Source organism: Lissotriton helveticus, chromosome 10, assembly GCF_964261635.1.
Source record: "Lissotriton helveticus chromosome 10, aLisHel1.1, whole genome shotgun sequence".
Lineage (NCBI taxonomy): Eukaryota > Metazoa > Chordata > Amphibia > Caudata > Salamandridae > Lissotriton > Lissotriton helveticus.
In genome coordinates this window covers 1,035,272,239-1,035,297,207 of record NC_136071.1, presented here as the reverse complement: position 1 = coordinate 1,035,297,207, position 24,969 = coordinate 1,035,272,239, and the positions used below count along the sequence as shown (strand labels likewise).

General features: G+C 44.0%; 1 protein-coding gene across 1 annotated transcript in view; it reads left to right on the top strand.

Moving 5' to 3' along the window:
- CASD1 (CAS1 domain sialic acid O acetyltransferase 1) overlaps positions 1-24,969 on the top strand; it is a 256,795-nt gene that overhangs the window by 211,638 nt on the left and 20,188 nt on the right. The window contains exon 17 of the mRNA XM_078663740.1: positions 12,987-13,079. Within this exon, the coding sequence (XP_078519866.1) occupies positions 12,987-13,079 (93 nt within the window). The remainder of the gene's footprint in view (positions 1-12,986; positions 13,080-24,969) is intronic.

Below are 24,969 nucleotides of genomic sequence, written 5' to 3'. Positions count from 1 at the left end.
GCTCGTCATGAGCACAGGAGCACTGTAGCTCATGAAGAGCTCAGCTCGTCATGAGCATGCGGGCGCTGTGCGCGCCCCCCCCAGCACAGCGGGGGAATAACCCCCGCAGCGAAGGGGTTAAGCCTACTCACCCCGTGATGCATAGACTTGAGCAACAGATTATACTTGACATTGTTACAATACGTTAATATTCTTTACCTCAAGATTACCAATTGTAATATACATTTCAAACACACATTCAATCATTTTGAAAACATATTCTCCGCCTGTATAATAATGTAAACATTACAGTTTTATCTCAGTTGCAAATTTCAATAAAAATGCATCCTAATAAAGGGCTCGGTGCTTATAGTGTGCAAATATATATATATACAAAAGTGCAATTATCAGGAAGTTTTTAGCAGCAATATAATATAATCCTTTCTTAAGGAGACCAATTCATTCCAATCTTGTATTACAAAAAACAATTTCAACAGTTGTGCCATCATTGTCCTGTTGTCTAACCACATATCTTTACTGCTTCAATGAAGTGGCTTTAATTTCATGTTGCCTTTGACCAACGTAGTTCTTCATTAAAGTGCAAATGCATATTAATAAAGCGACCTGTGCAACTTGACAATTTAATTATGCTTGAATGCAAAATAACTGTAGTCACGTCTCAGCGTGTACAGTCAAGCCGTGCTGAATGGGTGATTAAATATTGCTGCCCTAATGCATTAGATCAAATCCTCTTGTGCTAAGACAATTTTGCAATAAAGTACTAATACTGTTTGTAAAGTGACCCGTGCATAGCTCAAGGTCAATTACACGATATGATATAAGATTATTACATTATTAACCTGTAATTCAATTCAACATCCTGATTTATGTTTTTTTTAAAGTGACTGGTGCATCAACGAAAATTTATAAATGGAAACTTAAATAGATCATCATTAAACACTATTTCACAAATATTATATTTCTATTGCTTTCATGAGGTAAACCACTGCATATATAAACCTACAATGCCACAGAGACTGTACACGTTACTCAAATCTCTACAGAGAACACCATGTATCCTTATCGCATTTAAATGCTGCTGCTCTCGTTCTGATGGTAATGTTAAATTGGATTATAAAAAATAGTGTACATCCTCCCTTATCTTTAATCCATTAGGTATTTTGGAGCCCAACTCTAAACTGAATCTGGATTCTAACTGTCTTAGTGATCTTTCTCTGTTCCCTCCTTTACTTAAAACTGGCACTGCTCCTATTACAGAATATTTTAGCCCACTAAGATTGTTGTTATGGACCAGTTTATACTGCCATGCCATGCCATGCCAGTCAGAGTTTGCAATCAATCTGAGGTGTTGCAGGATTCTCAAGTGTACATGCCGTTTGGTACTTCCCACATAGTTTAAGCCACATGAGCATTCGAAAACATAAGCAGCGAATTCCGTTTTGAAAGTGTGGTGGCCCTTGACCTTTGTGTGCTTTTCACTAAAAGCTGGTCTAAAAATGGATTTATTGATTCCAAAGGTACATGCCCTGCAAGTCTTATATTTGTCGAACCCCTCCTTTACTGATAACCAGTTAGAATTAACCTCCACTTCTGGGCTATTGCTGACCAGAGAGTCCATCACAGAGAGAGCTCGCTGGTTTTGAAGGGAGAACTTTACCCAAAGGTAAATCTGTTAGCACAATGGGCCACTGCTTATTTATTATAGATCTTATCTGTTTTTCCTGTTTATAATGTGTGGTGTAATAAATGTGATATCATTTAGCTGTTCTGTAATCTCCCTGGGATGAGAGTTGGCCCTTGTTCTCGCTTGGGCAATGCACTTCTTATTGTATCCTCGCTGCAGAAGTCCATCTCATCCTGGCATGTCACCAAATCCTGTTCTGAACCACATATTTTGCGTGTTCTTAAAAATTCCCCATAGGGTAGACTTCTGATTGTATGTCTTGGGTGAAAACTGGACGCATGCAGAATTGAGTTGACTGCTGTCTCTTTTCTATGTATTTTAGATTCCATTTTACCCTCTTTTATATATAGTTGAACATCAAGGAAGTCAATTGCTAGGCTAGACATCTTAGCTGTAAGTGTGTTGTGTTGTTTTTTTTGGCACCTATAACAGCAGTGGCACTTTCCCTAGCGCCTTTCCAGCCTATAAAAGCGTCATCACTGTACCGCCACCACTCCATCACATGTTCTTTGTACATCTGTCCATGGCCAGCCAATAAGTCCCGCTCCTCCCACCAGCCAACGTGTAAACATGCATAGCTGGGGGAGAAGCAGGCACCCATGGTGACCCCTCTTAGTTGTTGGTACACCTCTGTTCGAGGCATATGAGCAGCAGATCACACACTGTGCATAGGTCGGCATCTGGTGGTGGGCCTGGATGATTACACTTTGTTGTTGTTCTGGAAGAACTCTTTGTAGTCACGAGATAGGTGACTCCTCCTATGGACTATAGTGCGCATGGGCATCAACTCCATCTTCAGATTGTTTTTTCCCCGCCATCGGGCTTGGATGTGTTTGTCGTGCTCCCGGTCGGGTTAGTTACCGATCGACCTTTCGACGCGCAATCCAAAACCCTATCGTCGGTATTGTTTTCGATCGCGATCCCTCTTCGATGCGCATAGTTTAAAACCTCGATTCCAGTTGTCCAGGCGGGCCGTCGGGCCCACCTGCGCCATCAGGCCCTTGGCCGATGGAAAGGACACCTTTCAAAAAGTGCCCTCAGTGTGGACACAAATTCCCCCACACTGATCTGCACCAAGTCTGCAACACGGAAGTCGACACTGCCAGGCCTGCACTTCCTTCAAGTCGAAGAAAACCATCAGGAATCGACAGGCTTGAAGGGCCATGGCTCACGCTTCAGCGCCTCCAGTCGACAACATTGTCCGAGAGACTCCTGATCAACAGGAGTTGGAAGACACAGAGGAACAGTTGATCATCGATTCTCAAGCCGAAGACCCCAATTCCAAACATGGTCAGCAGGCCGATGACGAAGCAGACAATGACGACCGCATTCCAACAAGTCAACGGGTCGTAAGTACAGAGTTCAACCCTACTGACCCCTTTCACCCCTCCATTGCCAGACAAGGCTATGATAACACCTTCACCCTTGGGCCTAGGTGGACGCCATTCTAACACTTCTCACGCCCGCTTTCAGGCCCGGCAAAGAAGACGAAACTAAAACCTTCAGGTGACTCGGGCTCGAGTCAACCATCCCTCCACTCCGACCACGTTCCAGTTCCGAAACTCCCACTGAAAAAAGCTTCAGAACCTAGCCACCCGGAACAGAAAAAATCTTCGGCACCCAAGCAACCCCTACCGAAGAAGCACTCGAAACCAAAGCAGCCGGAAACTAAAAACCTTTTGGACCCGAAACAACCGAAAAAACATCAAGATCCTAAATAACCAGAACCGAAAAAGCATCCGGAACCTAAACAACTAGTACTGAAAAAATCTTCGGAACCTAAACCTTCTGAACCAAAAAGATTCCGGTCCCCAACCAAAGAAAGGTTCCCATCAAAAAGCAAAAGGAGTTGAAACACCTCCCAAAGCTACACCAGACAAACGTCAGTTCCCAAAAAGGACACTGCTGCTGAAAAGCTTTTTAAGCCATACCCATTCCAAAAGACTCTTCTTCAAAACCCCAAAACAGGTCAAATAAGCAGCCTAAAAAGAGGAAATTGGACCATCCAGCTCCAGTTCCTCAGAAGAAAAATGCCCAGACTTTTCCCATAAGGGACATCTCACCACCTCCATTGGTGCCTGACCATGACATTTCTCATATAAAGTTACCCTTACTCCAAAACACTCCACCACCTTTAATTGAGGATGATAATTTTGGGGACAGAGACAATGCTGAACCATTTGAAGACCCCAGGGATCCTAATTCACCATCACATGACCCCTGAGAAGACTATGAAGCACCAAGTGCACCTGATGTGCCTCAGGAGGACATTTATCCCTCTAGACCATCCCCTCCAGATGACACCATAAGATTTTCACAGCTACTACACAGGGCTGCTCACTTTCATGGGGTAGATAAGCACACTGACCCCGTAAATGATGACTTCCTTATGGACACAATCACACCTCCGCAAAAGTCCACAATAGCACTACCAATGCTCAAGGGGGTCATCAAACATGCCCCAGAGGTCTTTAAAGACCCTGTCAGAGCCAGAGTTATCAATACTAGGATTGAGAAAAAATATAAGCCTGCCCCTACTGATCCAGCTTATATTAAAAGCCAGCTCCCTTTAGACTCATTAGTGGTTTCTAATGCTCGAAAGAGAGCCAACTCACAAACCTCAGGGGATGCCCCACCCCCTGATAAAGAATCTAAATATTAGATGCCTCTGGTAAGCAGCTAATGTTAGCTAGAGAAACAGACACACTCCTGAGGCACAGCCGGGGGAAACGCTACCTCTTTTTAATAAAATTTGCACTTTGCACTCGTATTTTAAAAACTCTACTTTGTTACTGGGCTGCTTACTATTTGGGGTCCCTGGGTCATGTGGGACACCCCCGCGCAGTGGATTTCAGCGCTGCTGCGGGACAGGGAAAGCATCGCCGCCATCATCCTCCTCGAGCCTAGAGAGGCCACGCCCACTGACGTGAGGCCACGCCCCCTACAATCTCATCAAATAGGCGCGCTGAATACTAGCTCGCGCTAGAGAAACACACACTCCTGAGGCACAGCCGGGAGAAACGCTACCTCTTTTTAATAAAATTTGCCCTTTGCACTCGTATTTTAAAAACTCTACTTTGTTACTGGGCTGCTTACTATTTGGGGTCCCTGGGTCACGTGGGACACCCCCGCGCAGTGGATTTCAGCGCTTCTGCGGGACAGGGAAAGCATCGCCGCCATCATCCTCCTCGAGCCTTGAGAGGCCACGCCCACTGATGTGAGGCCACGCCCCCTTCTCTATAACTATGTGCATTTCCCAGACGCACAGCGGGCGAGCGCAGCGGGCGCGCCAAGGCAAACCCGTCTGCGCCCATCCACGACCGACCCGGGCACGGGGCATGTCACCCTGCCCACATTACCCAATACTCTTCTGCCGTCCTGCTCGAGCTGCATGCCCCCTGGCCCCTATCCCCGACTGCCTGCTCGCAGATTGACCATCTGGGCCTGGGTCACACTCGAAATAATTTTCCTGAGCTTGACGCCTGCTTGGCCTCTACCCCTCTTCAACCCATCTCCCACTCCCCTCTCTGTATTTCACCCCCCAGTCCCGAGCTTAAAGTGTGCTATCTTAACACCCGCTCACTAGCAAAACATCAGACAGAAATGTATCACCTCCTAGAGACTGACAGTCCTGACATACTGTTTTTAACTGAAACCTGGCTGCACGATGGATCTTTCCCCGACATCTTGGCTGCCATTCCACCTGACTACTATATCCTTCATGCCAACAGGACTTCCGGCAAATCCGGAGGGGGGGTGGCAGCCATCATCAAGCTTTCTATCAGATTTTCCATCCTCACTGTACCGTGTATTCCTCAGGCCGACTGCCTAGCACTCAGACTGGAATCCTCAGTGTCACCCCTTACTTGTGTCTTAGTCTACCGCCCTCCTCAGTCCATGCCCGACTTTCCGTCTATGTTCGGAGATCTCTTATCACAGGTAGTCATTAACAACTCTAGAATTCTAGTCCTCGGAGACTTTAACTACTGGCCCCAGGATGAGAAGGAAAGCGCCTGTTCTGCGGCCTTTTCCGACCTGTTGCGCAGTCTGAACTGCTGTCAACATATTAACACTGCCACCCATACGAAAGGCCACACATTGGACCAGGTCTGGACCTCCAACTTAGAGATCTCGACCCCTCCTCATACTGCCGTGTGTTTGGTCTGACCACTTCCTTATTTCCTTCTCCCTCAAAACTCCTACCTGTTCCAGTAGGCCCCTGGAAACCAATTTCTTCACCCGAAACTGGAATAAAGCTGACATTTACCAATTCATCAACCTACTCAGTACCTCCCTTCCCCCTGAATCCGACTTATTAGACACTCAAGCCTTAAACTTAAGCCACTGGCTTGAGTTCGCTAGCGACGTGGTTGCCCCCCTCAAACGGGTTGAAATCAGACGCCCTCGTGACGCTCAGAAATGGTTCTCCGAGGACCTTAAAGTTTTAAAACTCGGACTCAGACAAGCCGAGCGCCGCTGGCGCAAAAACTATGCCCCCGAAGCTAGGCTAAAGTTCTTAACCCTACTCAAAGGGTATAAATCCTCCATTGCGCTAGCCAAAACCACGTATTTTTCCAATAAAATTGTGGAGTCAGCTAACAAAGCTAAAAACATCTTTTCGATTGTGGAGGAGTTATCTCACCCCGATAGGGTCTCCATCAAACCCCTCCCTTCCCAGGGGCTCTGCAACTCTCTCAATCACTTCTTTGTTGAAAAGATTGCAAAAATCAAAAACAGCATCTCGGTGCTGCCCCTATCGGACTCCTCTGGGTCCCTAACTAACCCCCACGCTGACCCTATTAACCCCCCACTCTCTCACTCAGATTCCCCTCATTTCGGAGGCGGACTTCTCCGCTCTCCTTAGCAAAGTCACCTCAGGATCTCCTACTGATTGCTGTCCTCCCAAGATCCTACGCGAGGCCTTCATTGCCTGCCCTGCTCCCCCTTGGCACTTCTGAATAACTCCCTCACTTCCGGCCTAGTCCCTAGTACCTTCAAGACAGCCGAGGTAGTACCTATCTTAAAAAAAAACAACCGCGGACCCCACGATCATGAGCAACTTTCGCCCTATCTCCCTCCTTCCTTACCTTAGTAAGGTGCTCGAGACCCATGTCACTAACATCCTGAGCTCGTTTGTTGAGCAGTCTCATTTTCTTGACTCCCAACAGGCAGGGTTCAGACCCGCCAACTCTACAGAGATGGTCATACTCTCTGTTATGGAAGAACTGCGCAGGGGAGCCAACTCTAACACCAGTCAGGCTCTGGTGCTCCTGGATCTGTCGGCCGCCTTTGACACGGTCGACCACGTCATCTTGGTCGACCGTGTCAGGCAGGCTGGGATAGGGGGCACTGCCCTTGACTGGGTCCGCTCGTTAGTTACCAGCCGCCAACAAGCGTTCCGGCTATCCCAGTTCTCCGCGGACAGGGTTGGGCTGACTTGCGGCGTGCCACAGGGCTCCTCTCTGTCCCCACTCCTTTTCAATCTATACCTCACCCCTCTGATCAGTTCTCTCCGAGATAAAAATGTCTCCGCGTTTAATTACGCGGACGACATCCAGCTAGTCTTTAATATCGACTCCTCGGACCAGTCAGTTTCCGACTTTCAAGACACCCTTTGCCACATTAGCAACTGGATGGGGGCAAATCACTTGAAACTTAACCCCGACAAGACCGAATTGGTTCTTGTCGGAGGGCCTTCCAATGCTTGGAATTCCAACTTTTGGCCCGCTAGTTTGGGCCTTCCTCCCCGCCCTACTGACTCGGCTAAAAGTCTGGGGATTATTATCAGTAAAGATCTTTCGCTGAAACCCCAGATAAATGCCACTGTCTCTTCTTGCTTCTTCCAACTGCGCAAAATACGGAAAATCGCGCGTTTTCTCACTACCGAAGCCCTTACCTTGGCCCTCTTGGCGTTAGTCATCTCCAGAATTTACTACGCCAACTCCCTGTACGTAGGCATCCCTGACTACCAACTTAAACGTTTGCAGCTTGTTCAGAACCAGGCGGCTCGCCTCATCTTCCATCAACCGAGGCACCACCACATCCGCCCTTTGCTAAAATCCCTGCACTGGCTCCCTGTTTCTGAACGCTGCAAATTCAAGTTAGGCTGCCTTGTCTTTAAATCTCTAGCCGGCCTAGGCCCTACGTTCATTTCCTCTCTTATTCATCCGTATGCCCCCTCCCGCAATCTGCGCTCGGCCCACCTGGCTCTTCTCAAAGTCCCCAGAGTCAAGCGTAAGAAATGGGGCGGCCTAAGATTCTCGTTTCTAGCTCCATCACTCTGGAATGCCCTCCCCTTGGACATAAGGTCGGCCTCGCCCTACACCCACTTCAGATCCCTCCTCAAAACTCATTTATTCCGCTCTGCGTACAACTAGAATCAAATTTCCTCCTCTCTTTCGGTTCCTCCCACTCCTTGTCTTCACCCCTGTCTCTGCCTTCTTCTCCCTCTCACTGCCCAGGTAGTTGCCTTCTGTCCTCTTGCTTCAGCGCCAAGAAACTGTATAGTGTACACTGCGCTCTATAAATGCCTTTCACATCCCATCACATCACATGTTTAGAGGATTGCCAATACACAGGCGTTACTGGCAAGATATAATAGGGCTCATTATGATGAGCTGGAGACCCTATTGGAACATCTCCCTGATAAGTATAAAACCAGGACCAACAACCTAATTCAAGAAGGTAAAATCATCACAAATACCTCCATTCGCTGTGCTCTAGATGTTGCAGACACAGCCTCTAGGACAATAAATACTATTGTGCTCTTACGCAGATATGCATGGCTGCGTATCTCCGGATTTAAACCAGAGGTGCAAAACACTATTTTAAATCAGCCTTTCGATGAACAACATTTGTTTGGACCCAGTGTCGATACATCTTTAGAAAAGATGAAGAAAGACACTGATACTGCAAAATGGGAGCCTTACAAACCCAAACTGCTAGAGGGTCCTTTAGTCGCTCCTCGTACAGAAGCGCGTCCCAAAATTTCCACACTGACAACGCCTCCTCTTCTATCAAAACTCCCACCCAGTCCTCACCCAGCAAGGATATTACAGAGGAGGCTATAGAGGCAATAATACCAATACCAATAATACCAAAGGTAGTGGTAGAGGCACCAACACTCGTACTGCCTCCACTTCCAAACAGTGACTTCCCTCACCTCCCCCCAGACCATTCCACTCCGGTCGGGGGGAGATTATCACAGTTCCTACCTGTCTGTTACTCCATCACAACAGACAGGCGGGTAAAACAAGTAATTCATTCAGGGTATTGTCGGGCACTCACTTCAGCTCCTCCACACGTACCACCCAGACAGCGTCCCATGTCACAATAACATCTAAAACTACTGAAACAGGAGGCCCATGCTCTCCTACAAAAGCTTGCAATAGAACCAGTTCATCACCAAAATACAGGGGTTTACACACTCTATTTCCTCATACCAAAGAAGGACGGTTCTCTCAGGCCCATACTAGACCTCAGACCACTGAAAATCTACATTCAATCAGACCATTTCCATATGGTCACTCTGCAACTAGTCCTGCTTTTGTTAACACAAGGTGATTTCCTTACCACATTAGATCTCAAGGATGCCTACTTCCACATTCCCATTCACCAAGCTTACAGAAAGTATCTTCGGTTCGTGGTGGACGGTCAGCATTACCAGTTCAAAGTCCTCCCATTCGGAGTCACCTCAGCCCCCGAGTTTTTACAAAATGCCTCGCAGTAGTAGCGGGGCATTTAAGGAGGCAAAACATTCATGTTTTCCCCTATCTGGATGACTTGCTAATAAAAGCCAAGTAATACCACCAGTGCATACAGCACACTTACCAAGCTATTCAGCTCTTACACAAACTCTGGTTCACCATAAACAAGACAAAGTCACATCTCCAGCCGTCCCCTTGTCTAGAATACCTAGGTGCCACAATATACACCTCCAAAGCACTTGCAACCCCCAATCCAGTCAGGATAAACAGCATGCAAGCTCTTATACAAATATTCCAACCACAACACTCATTACCAGCTCGAGTGTTCATGATGGCCTCTTGCATCTTCGTAGTACCACATGCAAGACTCCAGATGCGCCCCTTACAGGAATGCTTGGCACGCCAATGGAACCAGGCACAGGGTCAGATAACAGATCTGGTGGTGGTAGACGGTCGAACACATCACTCTCTGCAGTGGTGGAACACCAAAAACCTTTCCAAAGGTCGACCGTTCCTGGACCCGCTTCCACAAGTAGTGCTAACCACAGACACATCGCTCACCGGCTGGGGGGCCCATTTATCACACCATACAGTACAAAGTAGGTGGTCACCTCAACAAAAGCTACTCCACATCATCCATCTAGAGTTACTTGCCATATTCCTAGCCCTGAAATCCTTCCAAAGTCACGTCTCAGACAAGGCTGTCTTAGTCCGGACAGACAGCATGACAGCCATGTACTATCTACAAAAACAGGGGTGCACGCACTCCTTACAGCTCTCACAGCTAGCACAGAGCATATGGAGATGGGCCATTCCTCTAAACATTTTTCTCCTAGCAGAACATCTACCAGGAGTTCACAATCAAATTGCGGATCTGTTGTAGTCAGAGACAACAAATCCACGAGTGGGAACTGCATCCACAACTTCTTCAGCCTTTCTTTAAAAAGTGGGGACATCCAGACATAGACCTTTTCGCCACACACTTGAACTCAAAATGCCTAAGCTACGCCGCCAGGTACCCACACCCATTGTCCAAAGGCAATGCGATATGGATGAGTTGGTCAGGCATATTTGCATAGCTTTTCCGCCTCTCCCACTCATTCCATCAGTGGTACCCAAGATGCAACAGCACTCACTGACGCTCATCTTAATCACACAAACTTGGGCAAGACAGCAGTGGTACACCACCCTGCTTCAACTCTGTGGTACCACATCAAAAACCACACCTCTCTCCACACCTCATAACACAGAACCATGGAGAGATCATGCAACCGGACCCCATGCAGCTGAACCTTGCCATTTGGCTTCTGAGGTCCTAGAATTTGTCTACCTAAACCTCCGCCTGATTGCATGGACGTCATCAAAGAAGCTAGACGTCCCACTACTAGAGCCTGCTATGCAGCCAAATGGAAGAGATTTGTTATCTATTGCAACAATAACAATATCAATCCACTAGATGTTTCCATCCAGTATATTGTATGCTATTTACTACATCTTCACAGATGTCATTTAGCATATGCATCCATCAGGTTACATCTAGCTGCTATTGCAGCTTACCTTCAAACAGACAACATCTGTCGCTTTTCAGAGTTCCTGCCATCAAAGCTTTCATGGAAGGCCTCGTAAGAATAATTCCTCCCAGGGTACCACCCTCACCAGTGTGGTATTTAAACATTGTTCTCACTAGACTTATGGGTCCTCCGTTGGAACCCCTACACAAATGTGAGCTACAATTTCTTACATGGAAAGTCGCTTTTCTAGTGGTGATCACAACACTCAGAAGAGTACGTGAGCTCCAGGCACTAACAATTGAGGAACCATTCTTTCAAATACATCAAAATAAAGTGGTTCTAGGAACTAATCCCAAATTCCTACCCAAAGTCATTTCACCTTTCCACCTCAATCAATCTGTTGAGTTGCCAGAATTCTTATCCCAACCTACAACAGTGGCTGAAAGAGCTCTGCATACACTGGACCTTAAAAGAGCTCTTCTTTACTATATTGATAGGACAAAGTTCTTCCGTCAAACAAAACAGCTTTTCGTGTCTTTCTCTCTACCACACAAAGGCAATCCCATTTCAAAAACAGGTATTGCAAGGTGCATTGTAAAATGCATGCAAATTTGCTAACGCAAAGCAAAACGTACTTTATCCATTCCCCCTAGGGCTCAATCCACCCTTAAAATAGGGGCATCCATGGCATTTTTAGGTAACATTCCATTAGATGATATCTGCAAAGCAGCTACTTGGTCTACACTGCACACATTCACAAAACATTATTGTGTATATTTGCAAGCAAAACAACAAGCTAGTGTGGACCAGGCTGTACTCAAAACACTATTTCAGACAACTGCAACAGATACTGGTGGTCACCGCTAAGGGAGATAACTGCTATGTAATCTATGCACAGTGTGTGATCTGCAGCTCATATGCCTCCAACGGAAAATGGTACTTACCAGTATGCATCTGTTCTTGGCATGTAGAGCTGCAGAGTCACACACTCCCACCCACCTCCCCAGCTACCTTTATCTGTTCATACATTGACATCTTTTTCTGTTCTTACACAACTCCATCATTTCACTTCATTGCGAAAAACAATCTGAAGATGGAGTCGATGCTCAATGCGCACTATAGTCCATAGGAGGAGTCACCTATCTTGTGACTACAAAGACTACTTCCAGGACAAAAACAAAGTGTAATCATCAGGGCCCACCACCAGATGGCGACCTATGCACAGTGTGTGACTCTGCAGCTCTACATGCCAAGAACAGATGCATACTGGTAAGTAGCATTTTCCTTACCAAATAAAAAATAGTTGTTAGTGAGACATAAACTAATCATTTTCAACAGCATTTGATATTGGTTATACAGACAAATAGATCTATTTTTTAAAAAGTACTCAGTTGCCCTAAGGCCCTCCTCATGTGCAATACTCGTACACAACAAAGTAATGTCCATAGTTATTAAGATGTAGTCTTCTTTCCAGTGCACCTGATGCAACTTTTTTCAGAAGATGCTGTGCCCTTTATGTATGAAGGGAGGGTGTTAACAGAATCCCTCAGAAAAAATCTACATATTGGAAGATCTTCTCAAGTATATTTTCACTAGCTGATATAATGGGCCTCCCTGGGGTTGGTGTTGTTCCTTTATGCACTATAGTAATGAAATATATGTTCGGTATAGTTGGGAATTCATTGTGCATGAACGAGAAATCTTCCTTGGTTATTAACCCATCACGTTTACAAAGGGTCAACTTCTCTTTAACCAGGATTTTAACCGCCTTGATCTGTTGTATAGATGCTTTTTTGTAACAGCCAGTTACACACACATATATATATATATATATATATATATATATATATATATATATATATATATATATATATATATATATATATATATATATATATATATATATATACAAAGTATGTATGTGTGTGATTGGTAAACTCACTTTCTTATTGTAGGAATTGTGATTTGGAACCTAAAATACTGAATTTTGTATGCTTTTGTTTGACAGATGATGCTCTCATATTTGCAGGAAATATGAATTGTATCAGATTCCTTTAAAATAAATGCATTTTTTCTCCTTTTTAGATCTTAGCTTTTGTCCTGATAAGGAATATTCCTGGATATGCACGTTCAGTATATAGTACATTTTTCGCATGGTTTGGCAAAATTTCTTTGGAAGTAAGTAAAAGCAATATTTCATGCACAAATGCTATTTGGTTTGTAGATTTCAGTTTCCATAAGCCTAAAGTTTACATGCATCTATCATATTGGTTAGATTAAAAGAAGCAATTATAAAACGTGCAGTACAAAAAAAATCATCATAGTGTGTGATAATTACAATCATTGCAAAAAAGAAGAGCTAGTTCGTAAACAAGTAAGAAAATAAAAAAAAATTGTCCAAAGTACTATATTTAAAGGATTGTTTGCCTGCTGTTGAATCATCCAATAGCCCCATGTGTGCGAGTGTGTATATATATATATTCACTGAAAAAAACATAGGTTATAGACCATATATAGTTAGGAATTAGCATTTACAAAACCTTGAAAATTCACTGAAAAAACCATAGGTTATAGACCATATATAGTTAGGAATTAGCATTTAGAAAACCTTATTTTACTCACACAAAACCATTGAAATTCCATATATAGTTAGTTGCACTAACTATATATCGCGCACCCGCAATCCACTGCTGATGATGTCACATATTACATCATTCATGACATGGTCAGTGACATCACTGATGACATCACTGATGACATCATCTAGTGTCTGTGTGTTTTTGTAAAGTTTAAATACGTTTTACATATTGAAGAATGACTGGATGGATGGAAGACTGAGTGTGTGTGTGGCTGGCTGGGAGGTGTGTGACGCTGTGCATATCAATGTGTACTTGTATCAGTGATTGTATAAGAGAGTAAGTATGTGTTAGTATATGTGTGAAAAGTATGGTGTTCTGTGTTTAACTATAGATGAGGAAATCGAAGTGTGATTGATTCTTCACAGGACTGACTAGGTGTATGAGTGCATATGATAGTGTTCTAATAATAACTGACTGTATGTATGAGTAATTGTATGGGTGAATGAGTGAATGTGTGTGTAGACGTACGAATCAGTGAGTGCGTATGTAGTAACTGGTATTGGTGTGTCATGATGTCATCAGTGATGTCATTTGAGATGTCATCAGTGATGTCATTTCAGATGTCATTAGTGATGTCATCAGTGATGTCACTGAAGTATGGTGTTCTGTGTTTAACTGTATAGATGAAGAAATGGAAGTGTGATTGATTCTTTACAGGACTGACTTGGTGTGTGAGTAACTCCATGGATGAGTGGCAGTGTGTGACTGTCTGCATAGGTGTATGAGTGCATATGATAGTGTTGTAATAATGAGTGACTGTATGTATGAGTGATTGTATGGGTGAATGAGTGAATGTGTGTGTAGACGTAGGAATCAGTGAGTGCGTATGTAGTAACTGGTATTGGTGTGTCATGATGTCATCAGTGATGTCATTTGAGATGTCATCAGTGATGTCATCAGTGATGTCATTTGAGATGTCATCAGTGATGTCATCAGTGATGTCACTGACCATGTCATGAATGATGTAATATGTGACATCATCAGCAGTGGATTGCGGGTGCGCGATATATAGTTAGTGCAACTAACTATATATGGAATTTCAATGGTTTTGTGTGAGTAAAATAAGGTTTTCTAAATGCTAATTCCTAACTATATATGGTCTATAACCTATGGTTTTTTCAGTGAATTTTCAAGGTTTTGTAAATGCTAATTCCTAACTATATATGGTCTATAACCTATGGTTTTTTCAGTGAATTTCATTGGTTTTTTAACAGCTAATATCTGTAGCTGGAAAATGTATTCTTCTTTAAATCCAAAAATATATTTTATATGTTTATGAATAATTTTTTTTTTAAATATTTTTTTTTCTTCGTTCCCGCTTCGCGAATCGGGAAGCTTCCCGTTAGCTGACCTTGATGCCGCGAAATAGACCGCGAGCCGGTAAACGTTTCTTTACCGCAAGTGCCGCGTTAGAAAACAACATCGTGACGCCTCCCGTCCGCATGACGTTTCACGTTGTCGCGTGATACGTCATATGACGTGCTACGTTAGCGAACTGGTACGCGAAGCGAGTCGCAAAGCGCAGGTTTCTGGAAGCAAACTGGGAGGCCCTGCAAAGCGCTTAACGTAAACACAGCAAGTCATGTGACTTGGTAATAACACTTTTCATTGGTTCATTTCACTTTTGGTTTCCTAATGATGTAAGACTAGGTCATATAATCTAAAATGAACACTTTTGATTGGTTGAGAACTCTTGTTTTTCCCAAATGATGAAAATCCCTCCTTCTTTCCTCACTCTGACTTTCATCATTGTGAGAGAAAGACCCTTTGTGATCACTGAGCAATGGCTTCTTTAGTAGCTTCAGCTGGTGCTTCCCCACCACCTCCACCACATCCAAGGAAGAGTGGACCACCTGCTCAAGTTATAATTCAGCAAGAAGAGGAAGAAGAGGAAGACGAGGAAGAGCAGGAAGAGAGGCAGTTTTTGCCTGAGGAACCCAGGACGTCTCACCGGAAAGAAAACTTCATTTGGCAATTTTTTAAAATTCCCAAAGGTCAGAAAAAAGTAAATGCAAGATACGTAACTTGCCTTATATGTCAAGATAGACTGTCCAGAGGGACCGAGAAAAAATACAGTTTCGGAAACTACACAATGCATCGCCATATGACTAGGTGGCATCCTAACAACTACAGTGCTGCACAGTTTCGGAACGACCTAGATAATCTCCCTATTATGGCCAGAAGATCTGTTGTACCGGAAGTAACGGGACCAGAGGGCAGGGAGATGGTGCCAAATATACAAATGAGATTTGGTGAAGTAAAACACATCTGCGTATTTTGCGATGGATTCATTTGCTACGGAGAAAGAAGCATCACTCTGATCAACAGAGCTATTGACTATCATATGCAAGTTTGTACGAAACGCCCAAAATAATAAATACTTTTTTTTTGTTTTGTTGCTCCTGTTGAGCCCTTTACAATGAATCGTTTTCATTGCCCCCTCCAAGAAAAACCCCAAAAAATATAAAACTGTTCAGAAAAATTTAAAAAAAGTAAAAAAATGTTCTGAAAAATAATAAAAAAAATATAAAACAACAAAAACAATCAAAAAAAAGTTCTTTTCAGAACTACCTCCCCGTTATTAAAAAATTGGTACAATATTTGGAACTGTGCCAACCTCTATTTCTCTTAGTTCGCTTCCCAGTTCGCTCGCCGGTACGCGAACCGGAAGCGAACCAAAAACAGTAAGTATAAGGGAAGGAAACAGACACTTATGTTAAAAGAAAGACAGCTATAGGGGAGTAAACTAGAGATACTATTACCCGTAATCCACTGCTGATGATGTCACATATTACATCATTCATGACATGCTCAGTGACATCATCAGCAGAGGATTGCGGGTTTTTTGGCAACGTGCCTTATCCACGGTTTAATAACGCTGCCTTTTGCTTTATATAAGTTTTCAAATTGTATGAAATATATACCAATAGGTCGTTATGAACCTTTAGGTAGTGCTTTTCTTCATGAGGTCTGGTCGCTTCCATACACATACAGATGTTTCAAAGATGATCAAGAAGTTTATCTGAATGGAGAGGAATGCACTGAGACGCCAGATCATTCACTAATGTGTAGGCACATACAGTTACACGGTTCATGCAACAAACACCGACCAAATATGGCTTGCGTGTTGCAAGGCACGCCAGTTCCTGCTATCATCCCCACGTTCAAGTTGTTGGAAAATGGTAGTTATTTGATGCTCAATAATGAAGATTGTTCTGAGTTAATTAAAAGTATTCCTTTTATCGTAACAGTAAGTGAACGGGTTATTTGCTGCAGAAATGTTCTATTTTCTCCCACACATGAACATAGGGAGTTTTCAATCTGGCCACAAATACCAACCTTGGGAGAGATTTCAACGGCATGGCAAGAATAAGAGCTCTTTTGTCTCAGAGAGAGGTGGCCTTGAGTTCGGCCCGTGAAACTTTCGTGCTTCACATAGCGAACACCCGTACAGAGGTGCAGACCCTTTTCAATTCAGATTTGCCTTTCAATTTCAGCAAGATGGTTCGGACTATCTTTAACGCATCCTCCACAAAGGCCCTGGCGCACTTTTTTAAAGTTGTTACCAGTGGTCTCGTGACTTCATTTGAGAAAATCTTTGGAGTCATCCCTGCTTTCTTTCATTCTATTTTCTCCACTCTGCTTCGTGGATTGGCATTTTTACTTGCATTACCAGCGGACGCTCTTGTGCTTTTTTACATTTTTAAATATGGATGTCCCTCCTATGCAACCTCCCACCCTGCAGCTGCTGACACTGTTCCGCAATCGCATGCTAGAATATTATGGCACAATGCCGTTGGCGATATTAAGCACGGCATATGGATTATCTTTTCGATTCTCCTACTTCACCTGTGTCCAGCCTGTATTTCACTGCCTGACCTGTGATTTCGATTGGGCCATTGATTTGTGTCTCTGCGGACCGGTTTCTCCTGACGTCGACTTTAATCAGCTGATGACTCCTATCATTACTCACGAGTTGGTTTGTCCTGGCGAAAGGATTATGGCTGTGGCATTGATGCATGGACTAATTGGTCCCTGGAATTTATTGGCGGCAGCACAGTCTTTCTTGGAACAGAGCTTTCTTGAAAACCCACCGAGCTGTCCTCTGATGGTGATAGAGGATCCGGTGCTGGGAGAGCACGTATGTTCTTTTCCGCTTTTAAATTGGATGGCTGAACTGTTTTCGGATGAAGACGGTGACTTCCTATTGGAGGCTGTTGCAGCTTATTTTGCATACACAGTTATGTCATAGACCTTTTTCATGTTTGATATGCTGAGTACTAGCATTTCATTGACAATTCATTGACTTATTTGTCAAGTTTTTATTATTTACCTTGCCTATTGGCTTAAGACTCGATAAAGTACTTGGCTGTTTTATTTTTCTTTAGCATTAAATTTTCCTAGTTTTTAATGCTTTACCTTGCGGACCGTCCACATATAAACTTGCAATCTGCTCTCATGAGATGGCACTTCTATTATCTTATTCAGTTCGTTTCCGGATCATAGGGAGGTGTCATCTAGGTCCTGGATATCTTTACACCGTGTTAAGTTAGCATGGGCTCATTACCGGTTTAAACGCCATTTTTCCTTTTTTGCAACTTCTGCACACGACACTTAGTTGTTGCTTTAGCTTTCCACCTAGTAGTTCATCGTGGTTTACATGAGAATAATATGTTATTGCTCTACTATCTGCTTTGCTTGTTAAACTATATCTGTACAGCGAGTGCTAAAGTTTCAAGAACAACACGATACAGAATTGTTATGAGGTCTGATCTCCACGACTTCATACTCATAACATAAGTGCAACTTCTGCCAATTCTGAGCATGAGGCGGGTTTTATATTGCTTTGCCGAACACACATACACAACAGTTGATGCGGTTCACATGAAGAGAGAGCTGGTGTATGCTGATGTGATTCCTTCAAATCTAAAACACTAAAGTATGGGCACGCCCTAAACCAACACAAAGAGACCTTCTTAGCAAATAATATAATATGTGTATTAGGGAGGGTGAGATATAAGCAGCCGCGGGCCGTGGAGGGAGTTACGGTGAGGCGGGGAGGGGGAGAAGCAGGGTGGAGCCCTCTCTACCCTGCCCCTCCCCCTTCCCGCCTCCCTGCCCCACCGTAACTCCCTCCACGGCCCGCGGCTGCTTATAAGTGTTGCTAACTCTTATTCATTTACAGCATGTTAACATACTGTCACCATTCGCTTTTTATGTACTAGTAACTATGCTGGTAATTTTGCTACTGATAATATGTGTACTTGTATTCTCCACCCTGCTTCTCCCCCTCCCCGCCTCCCTGCCTCACCGTAACTCCCTCCACGGCCCGCGGCTGCTTATAAGTGTTGCTAACTCTTATTCATTTACAGCATGTTAACATACTATCACCATTCGCTTTTTATGTACTAGTAACTATGCTGGTAATTTTGCTACTGATAATATGTGTACTTGTATTATCTAAGATACTACGCCTGAGAAGACGGCATTAGTAAATAAACATTTCAAATACACATGTGTTCTTCTTAACTCCATGTTCTGGTTTCTAAGAAATATATAACGACCGACTGTTCATGAGTTCCACGTATCCTGAGGTACTATAAGTTCATATTCTGGATTGTCTAAACATTGAGAGTTTGTTATATCCAATGTGACACTGTACCTAGCTTGCTAAGGAGTTTTTGATTACTAACGTGAGTTTTGGGACACCCTAATTCGCCGAGGTTCCAATCCTCTGTCCACAGTTCTGTGTGAGAACAGAAACCCTGCGACAGGGGCACCCCCGACCCTTGCTGGAGCTTCATCACACTTGCGATACAACTCCAGCAATGCGCCCCCTTTACGGCACAGATACATCACGCATCTGTGCTGTTTTTGCCCCATGATGCGCCGCATTGTAAATGCAGCACACCATAGGTGACGGAACAGCGGCACAGAATGACTAACACATCCCTGGTGATGCGCCAGTCATCATAAATGTATCCCTATGCTTCTTATCTTGTTAGAGATGAACCGCCATATGTATCATCAAAGTTTTTTGCATTTCCTAAATAGCGAACTTTAAGGAATAAATAGCGATTCTTTACCATTCCTAGTTTGCGATTAGCTATTTGCTAATTACAAATTACCCATTCATTTCCTTCATTTCCATAGGGCGGTTGGACTCACTTTTAGCTCGAACGGCTGAATGGATTTCCACGAAACTTGGCAAAATTGTAGGGACTGGTAGCCCGATGTGCCTTTGCTATGTCTCAAGATATATGCTCCAGTGGTTTTTACGAAAATTAACTTTGAAAAATATATATTGGGCTACATTGGCCTATATATATGTTGGAGCCCAAATGTAGCCCAATGTAGCCCAATGAAGCCCAATGTAGCCCAAAGATGGCCGCCAGACACACAAAAAAACAAATGTAGCCCAAATATCAGCCAGATGTAGCCCAACTATAGCCCAGTGACAGAATGACCAATCAGCTTCGCAAACCTCCGTTACGCGAAGCGGAGCGCTGTTACAGATATATATCTTTTTTTGAACGTTAATTTCTCAAAATCCACTGGAGCACATATATTGAGACCTAGCAAAGGCACATCGGGCTACCAGTCCCTAATATTTTGCCAAGTTTCGTGCAAATCCATTCAGCCGTTCGATTATTATTATTATTATTATTATTTTTGCCCCGCGGGGCCCTTTTAAAACCTCCACATCAAACGTAGGGGTCAGCGAGGATCTACTATGCCCCCTTATGGTTATTTCCCCCTTTGTTTTGGCCTCCTCTTGTCTCTCGATCCTACCGAGAGACAAGATGGCGGCCGCTACGGACTTTTTGGAATGTTGACAGACGCCAGAGAACCAATCAGCTTCGCTTCACAAAGCTCCGTTGCGCGAAAAGTACGCGTCCTGGGACGCTGCCCGGTCCGCTGTTACAGATATATATCTTTTTTTAAACGTTAATTTCTCAAAATCCACTGGAGCACATATATTGAGACCTACAAAAGGCACATCGGGCTACCAGTCCCTACAATTTTGCCAAGTTTCGTGCAAATCCATTCAGCCGTTCGGGCTAAAAGTGAGGCCAACCGCCCTATGGAAAACTCAATGTTAAAAACACGTTTTGGGACCCCCCTTTTTTCTCGGCCCCCCCTTGACGAACCCCCCCCAAATTTTCAAGGGCTGCTCAGAAACAAAATGTGCCATTTTCCTGAAAATTTCAGCCAATTCCGTCCACAAACGCCAAAGTTATTAGACATAGAATTTTCAAAAATCCCATAGAGAAAAAATCCTAACTATATATACCTACTGGCGACCGCCAGTAGGTAATATATATATATATATATGTGTGTGTGTGTGTGTGTGTGTGTATATATATATATATATATATATATATATATATATATAGACGAGCACGGACTTTGTTTTAAGAAATTAGATGGGAGGTTGTGAAGCTGCATGGGGGCCAAGCAGAGCCGGATGGTAGGAGTGCCGATGGTGAGCCTCTCTGAAAGCACTTGTGCGTTTGCTCGTCTATAAAATACACGGCTTGCTAAGACCGTGGGAGGGAGCTCCGCTTCTGCACGTAGTAACCTGGCTGTCAGCATGCTCTTCGTGGGAGAAGACTGTGGCGAGACTACCCTTTCTTGCCTACACAGCGCGACACTCCATGTGAAAGAGCGGCTTCTAAACCTGCTTTCATCGCCTACTCAAGGTGTTCAATGTACATTGACAAACGGTGACATGAGGCATGTTACCTACTCAAGGTTTTAATGCTCACTCGCTCTCTTGGACTACAACTACCAGCAATCCTGGCAGTGCAAACATAATGAAGCCACACCCATTTAGGGCGGACCAGTTCAAAAGGAAATAAAATGTTTTGAACAATGAAAGCGAGCCTTACCTGCCTCTATGTCAGTCCATGAGGAAGGGGCGCTTTGGCCCCGAAACGCGTCGGACTTTGTTTTAAGAAATTAGATGGGAGGTTGTGAAGCTGCATGGGGGCCAAGCAGAGCCGGATGGTAGGAGTGCCGATGGTGAGCCTCTCTGAAAGCACTTGTGCGTTTGCTGGTCTATATATATATATATATATATATATATAGACATATATATATATATATATGTTAGCATTCTATTGTCGAGTGAACAAGCGGCTGTTGCTGCGAAACGCGTCTTGACTAGTCAAAGAATAAAAAGACATTGAAGCACTTACTTTGGGTCTGCGTCCATATTCGACGAACAGTTGATGACTGCTGGAGTCGTTGTTTGGATTTTTTGCCCATCCCTACCTTGGCCTGCACAGCTGCCCAGCACTTAGTGCCAGCTGCAACGTTTAGGCCCTTCATTGAAGATTCCCAGCTGCCCAGCTAGTAGTGGGCAGCGGCCACGTTTAGGTTTGCGCCAAGTGCACCCCCCAGACCGTCGCTGCATTGGCAGCGCGCCCTGACTTTTTGGACAGAGGGCATTTGAGCCCCTTATAGATTGCCAGTTGGCCCAGGGGACTATTAGGTTTGTACGGCGCAAGGCCCTAGTGTACTTTTTATAGGTGCTAGGAAATTTAATGTTTGTAGTGTGATTTATGCACCTTGATTTATGCTTATATATGTGCTTTTATGCTTACTAGGTTTTACCTACTGTCTTACGTTTTCTAATGTGGTCTAGGTTTGTTTTATTCCCTACTGCAGGTTATGTTACTAAGTTTATTTCCTAATGCAAGTAATGTTTAGTAGTTGTGGTCTACTAGATTTAGGCTCATGAGGTTGGTGCAGAATAGAGTTCTCGCCTTATTTGCTACTGTACAAGTTCTTTGATGTAATTATGTACGCGAGGGGCTTGTATGCTCGATGGGGCTGCAGAACGGAAGGGCTCCCTGTTTATTGCAGAATGACTCTGGAGACGCCACGCCAGACCTGCCACTCACCCCCTCTGAAGACATGCGGACACTGACCCTGTCCTCCTTCCGCTTCACGGCATAGATTACACACCCTATGCTTTGGGAAATTTGGGGACCGACTGAACTTAACACCAAGGTCTCAACCCCCCTGCCTGACCTCAAGTTGGCAGCCTCAGTCGGTCTCTCCACGATGCTCTTATGCTCCGGGACAATAGAACTGGCTAGCATCCTGAGCTTAACCACATCCCTCACCTGACCTTGATCCTGCTCTCCCTCCTGGACATGTACTCTGAACCTTCCCTCGACCGTAGAGACCCTGCTATTTGTCCGATGTCCGGTGGAGCTACCTGTTAGCTGAAGAGGAGATGGGTTGTGGATTCCCCCTCGTCCGTCACCTACCCAGCCGGATTTTGGGCAGACTTTCCTTCGTCTCTCTGTCGTTTCCCCCTCCTACCCTTTCACCCCACCCCCTTCCACGCTCCCTTCTTCTTGCCCTCTTCCCCTTTAATATTTTTCTTTTGAGACCTAGCCATTTGACCGATGCCCGGTGGACCTACCTGATAGCTGAAGAGGAGATGGACCGAGGATTCACCCTCGGCCGTCACCTACACAGCCGGACCTTGGACAAACATTGCCTTCGTCTCTCCGCTGTATCTATACACTACCCCTTTTGCCCTCACCCCCTTTTCATTCCTCACCCTATTTTCCTGTTCTTCTATGTTCCTAAAAAGTTTTTTCTGGTATCTTTTGTAACTATTTTCCCCTCGTCTGTACGTCCTGTCTTCCTCCTACCTCTTTACCCTATCCCCTTACCCTTCCTGCTCCATTCACCTTGTTCCCCTATGTTCTTTAAATGCTTTTGTTGATACTTATGTAACTTTTAACTGATGTAATTTGCAACATATTGTCCCTCATGTAAAGCGCTCTGATTCCATTGGGTCTAGCCAGCGCTATATAATAACTCATTCATTAAATTTGTTCTCATTTAGATCATGCGCCTTCGTAGCATAGAGTGTGGTTTAAATTATGACCCAGAACTGCAATTCTTTTTGGGCAACTAATGATGTACCCTGTTCTGAACTGTTTCTCTTTTGTTGTTCTTTTCCTTCCCTTGTAGGAACTCGAATATGAATATGCATTGATATAAGTAACCATGTGTCAACAGTACTCAACTGTTGTTCTCTTTTTGCGTTCTAAACCAGCTTGTGTACTTATATTTTTTCTTGTGAGTGACCAATTGCTCTATTCAAACGCAAGTGTTCATTCAAGACATTTCTAATCTCCCGTGTGACGACTAGAACAAAAGTCGCAATTTATCAAAGAGAATAATCTTAGTTTGCCCCCACCTGGGCTTAGACTTACAATGTATCTTTTCACATCTCTTCTCACCGAGAATATCTCGAGGTATATCCACTCATCGACATACCTATATACGTAAACACACTTCTATTATGTTGTTTATCTTTACCCCGCTGGGTGTTCTTTCACCTGTTTTTTGTCCTATCTGACTCTTGACTTTTATATGTATGAGGCCCCCGGGCCTCACACTATTTAACGTGGATTACTGTTCCGATAGTTTTTACGGACGCAAGATACCTTTGAATAATACACCTTTTACCTCATCACTTAATTTTTACTTTATTTTAATTGTGCAAGAGAGCTAAATATCTCACACCAGTTTTGTGTTCGCCGGGTGTACCCCGCCCCCTCTTCTACGGGAATTTAATATCCTCCAAACACAGAGATATATCTTGTCTACCAAACAAATCATGGTAGTATTTCTTCTCTTCTCTGCCACTCTATCTACATCAGATATCGATGGCGACGTTCTAGTCTTTTGTACCAAACCACATGCTCTAGTATTTAAGAGAACTGAATTTCCGGTCACGTGTCCGTCTCCGAAACACGGCGCCGGGAAACTCAAAGAGGGAGAACTTCGCCATATAGGTAAGCGCTTTTGCGTCCCCTGACATCTGCAGTCTCATGCAGAATGGTAACTTCAATTTAAAGACGTTTTGGAGCCTGTATAGTCCGCGTGGACTAAACCCCTCCTTTCTCCTTTTCTCTTTAAGATAAGGCAGTCTGTGGTTATAAGCGTACCCGCCCAAACCACGAAGACCTTTCTCCTCCCAGTTTTCACCTTACACACGAATTACCGAGGTAGGTGTTATTGTTTACTCATGCTCCCTCTGTGCCCTCGTCTTTGTCGATATATCTACCAATTAAAAGTGATATTGATATCACGTTGTAAAACTTGCTCTATTGCAGATTCTATCTCTACACTAAAGATACGATTGTTCGAAAATCCGACACTTGAGATTCCCTACTACGCCCCAACCGTGGCTAATACTCTTTGCAACTAAAATCAAAAACACAATTTTTTGATTTTCCCGGTGAGTTTTGACTAATTTAGATAGCACCGACAGTCTAAACCATGACTTTACTCACCATGAATCAATAGATCTCATATAGCCCTGTCCCCCTTTTTTATCATACCATGTAGTATCAAAACACTGCTCCCCCCACTTTTTCGTGTGGTGCAACTTA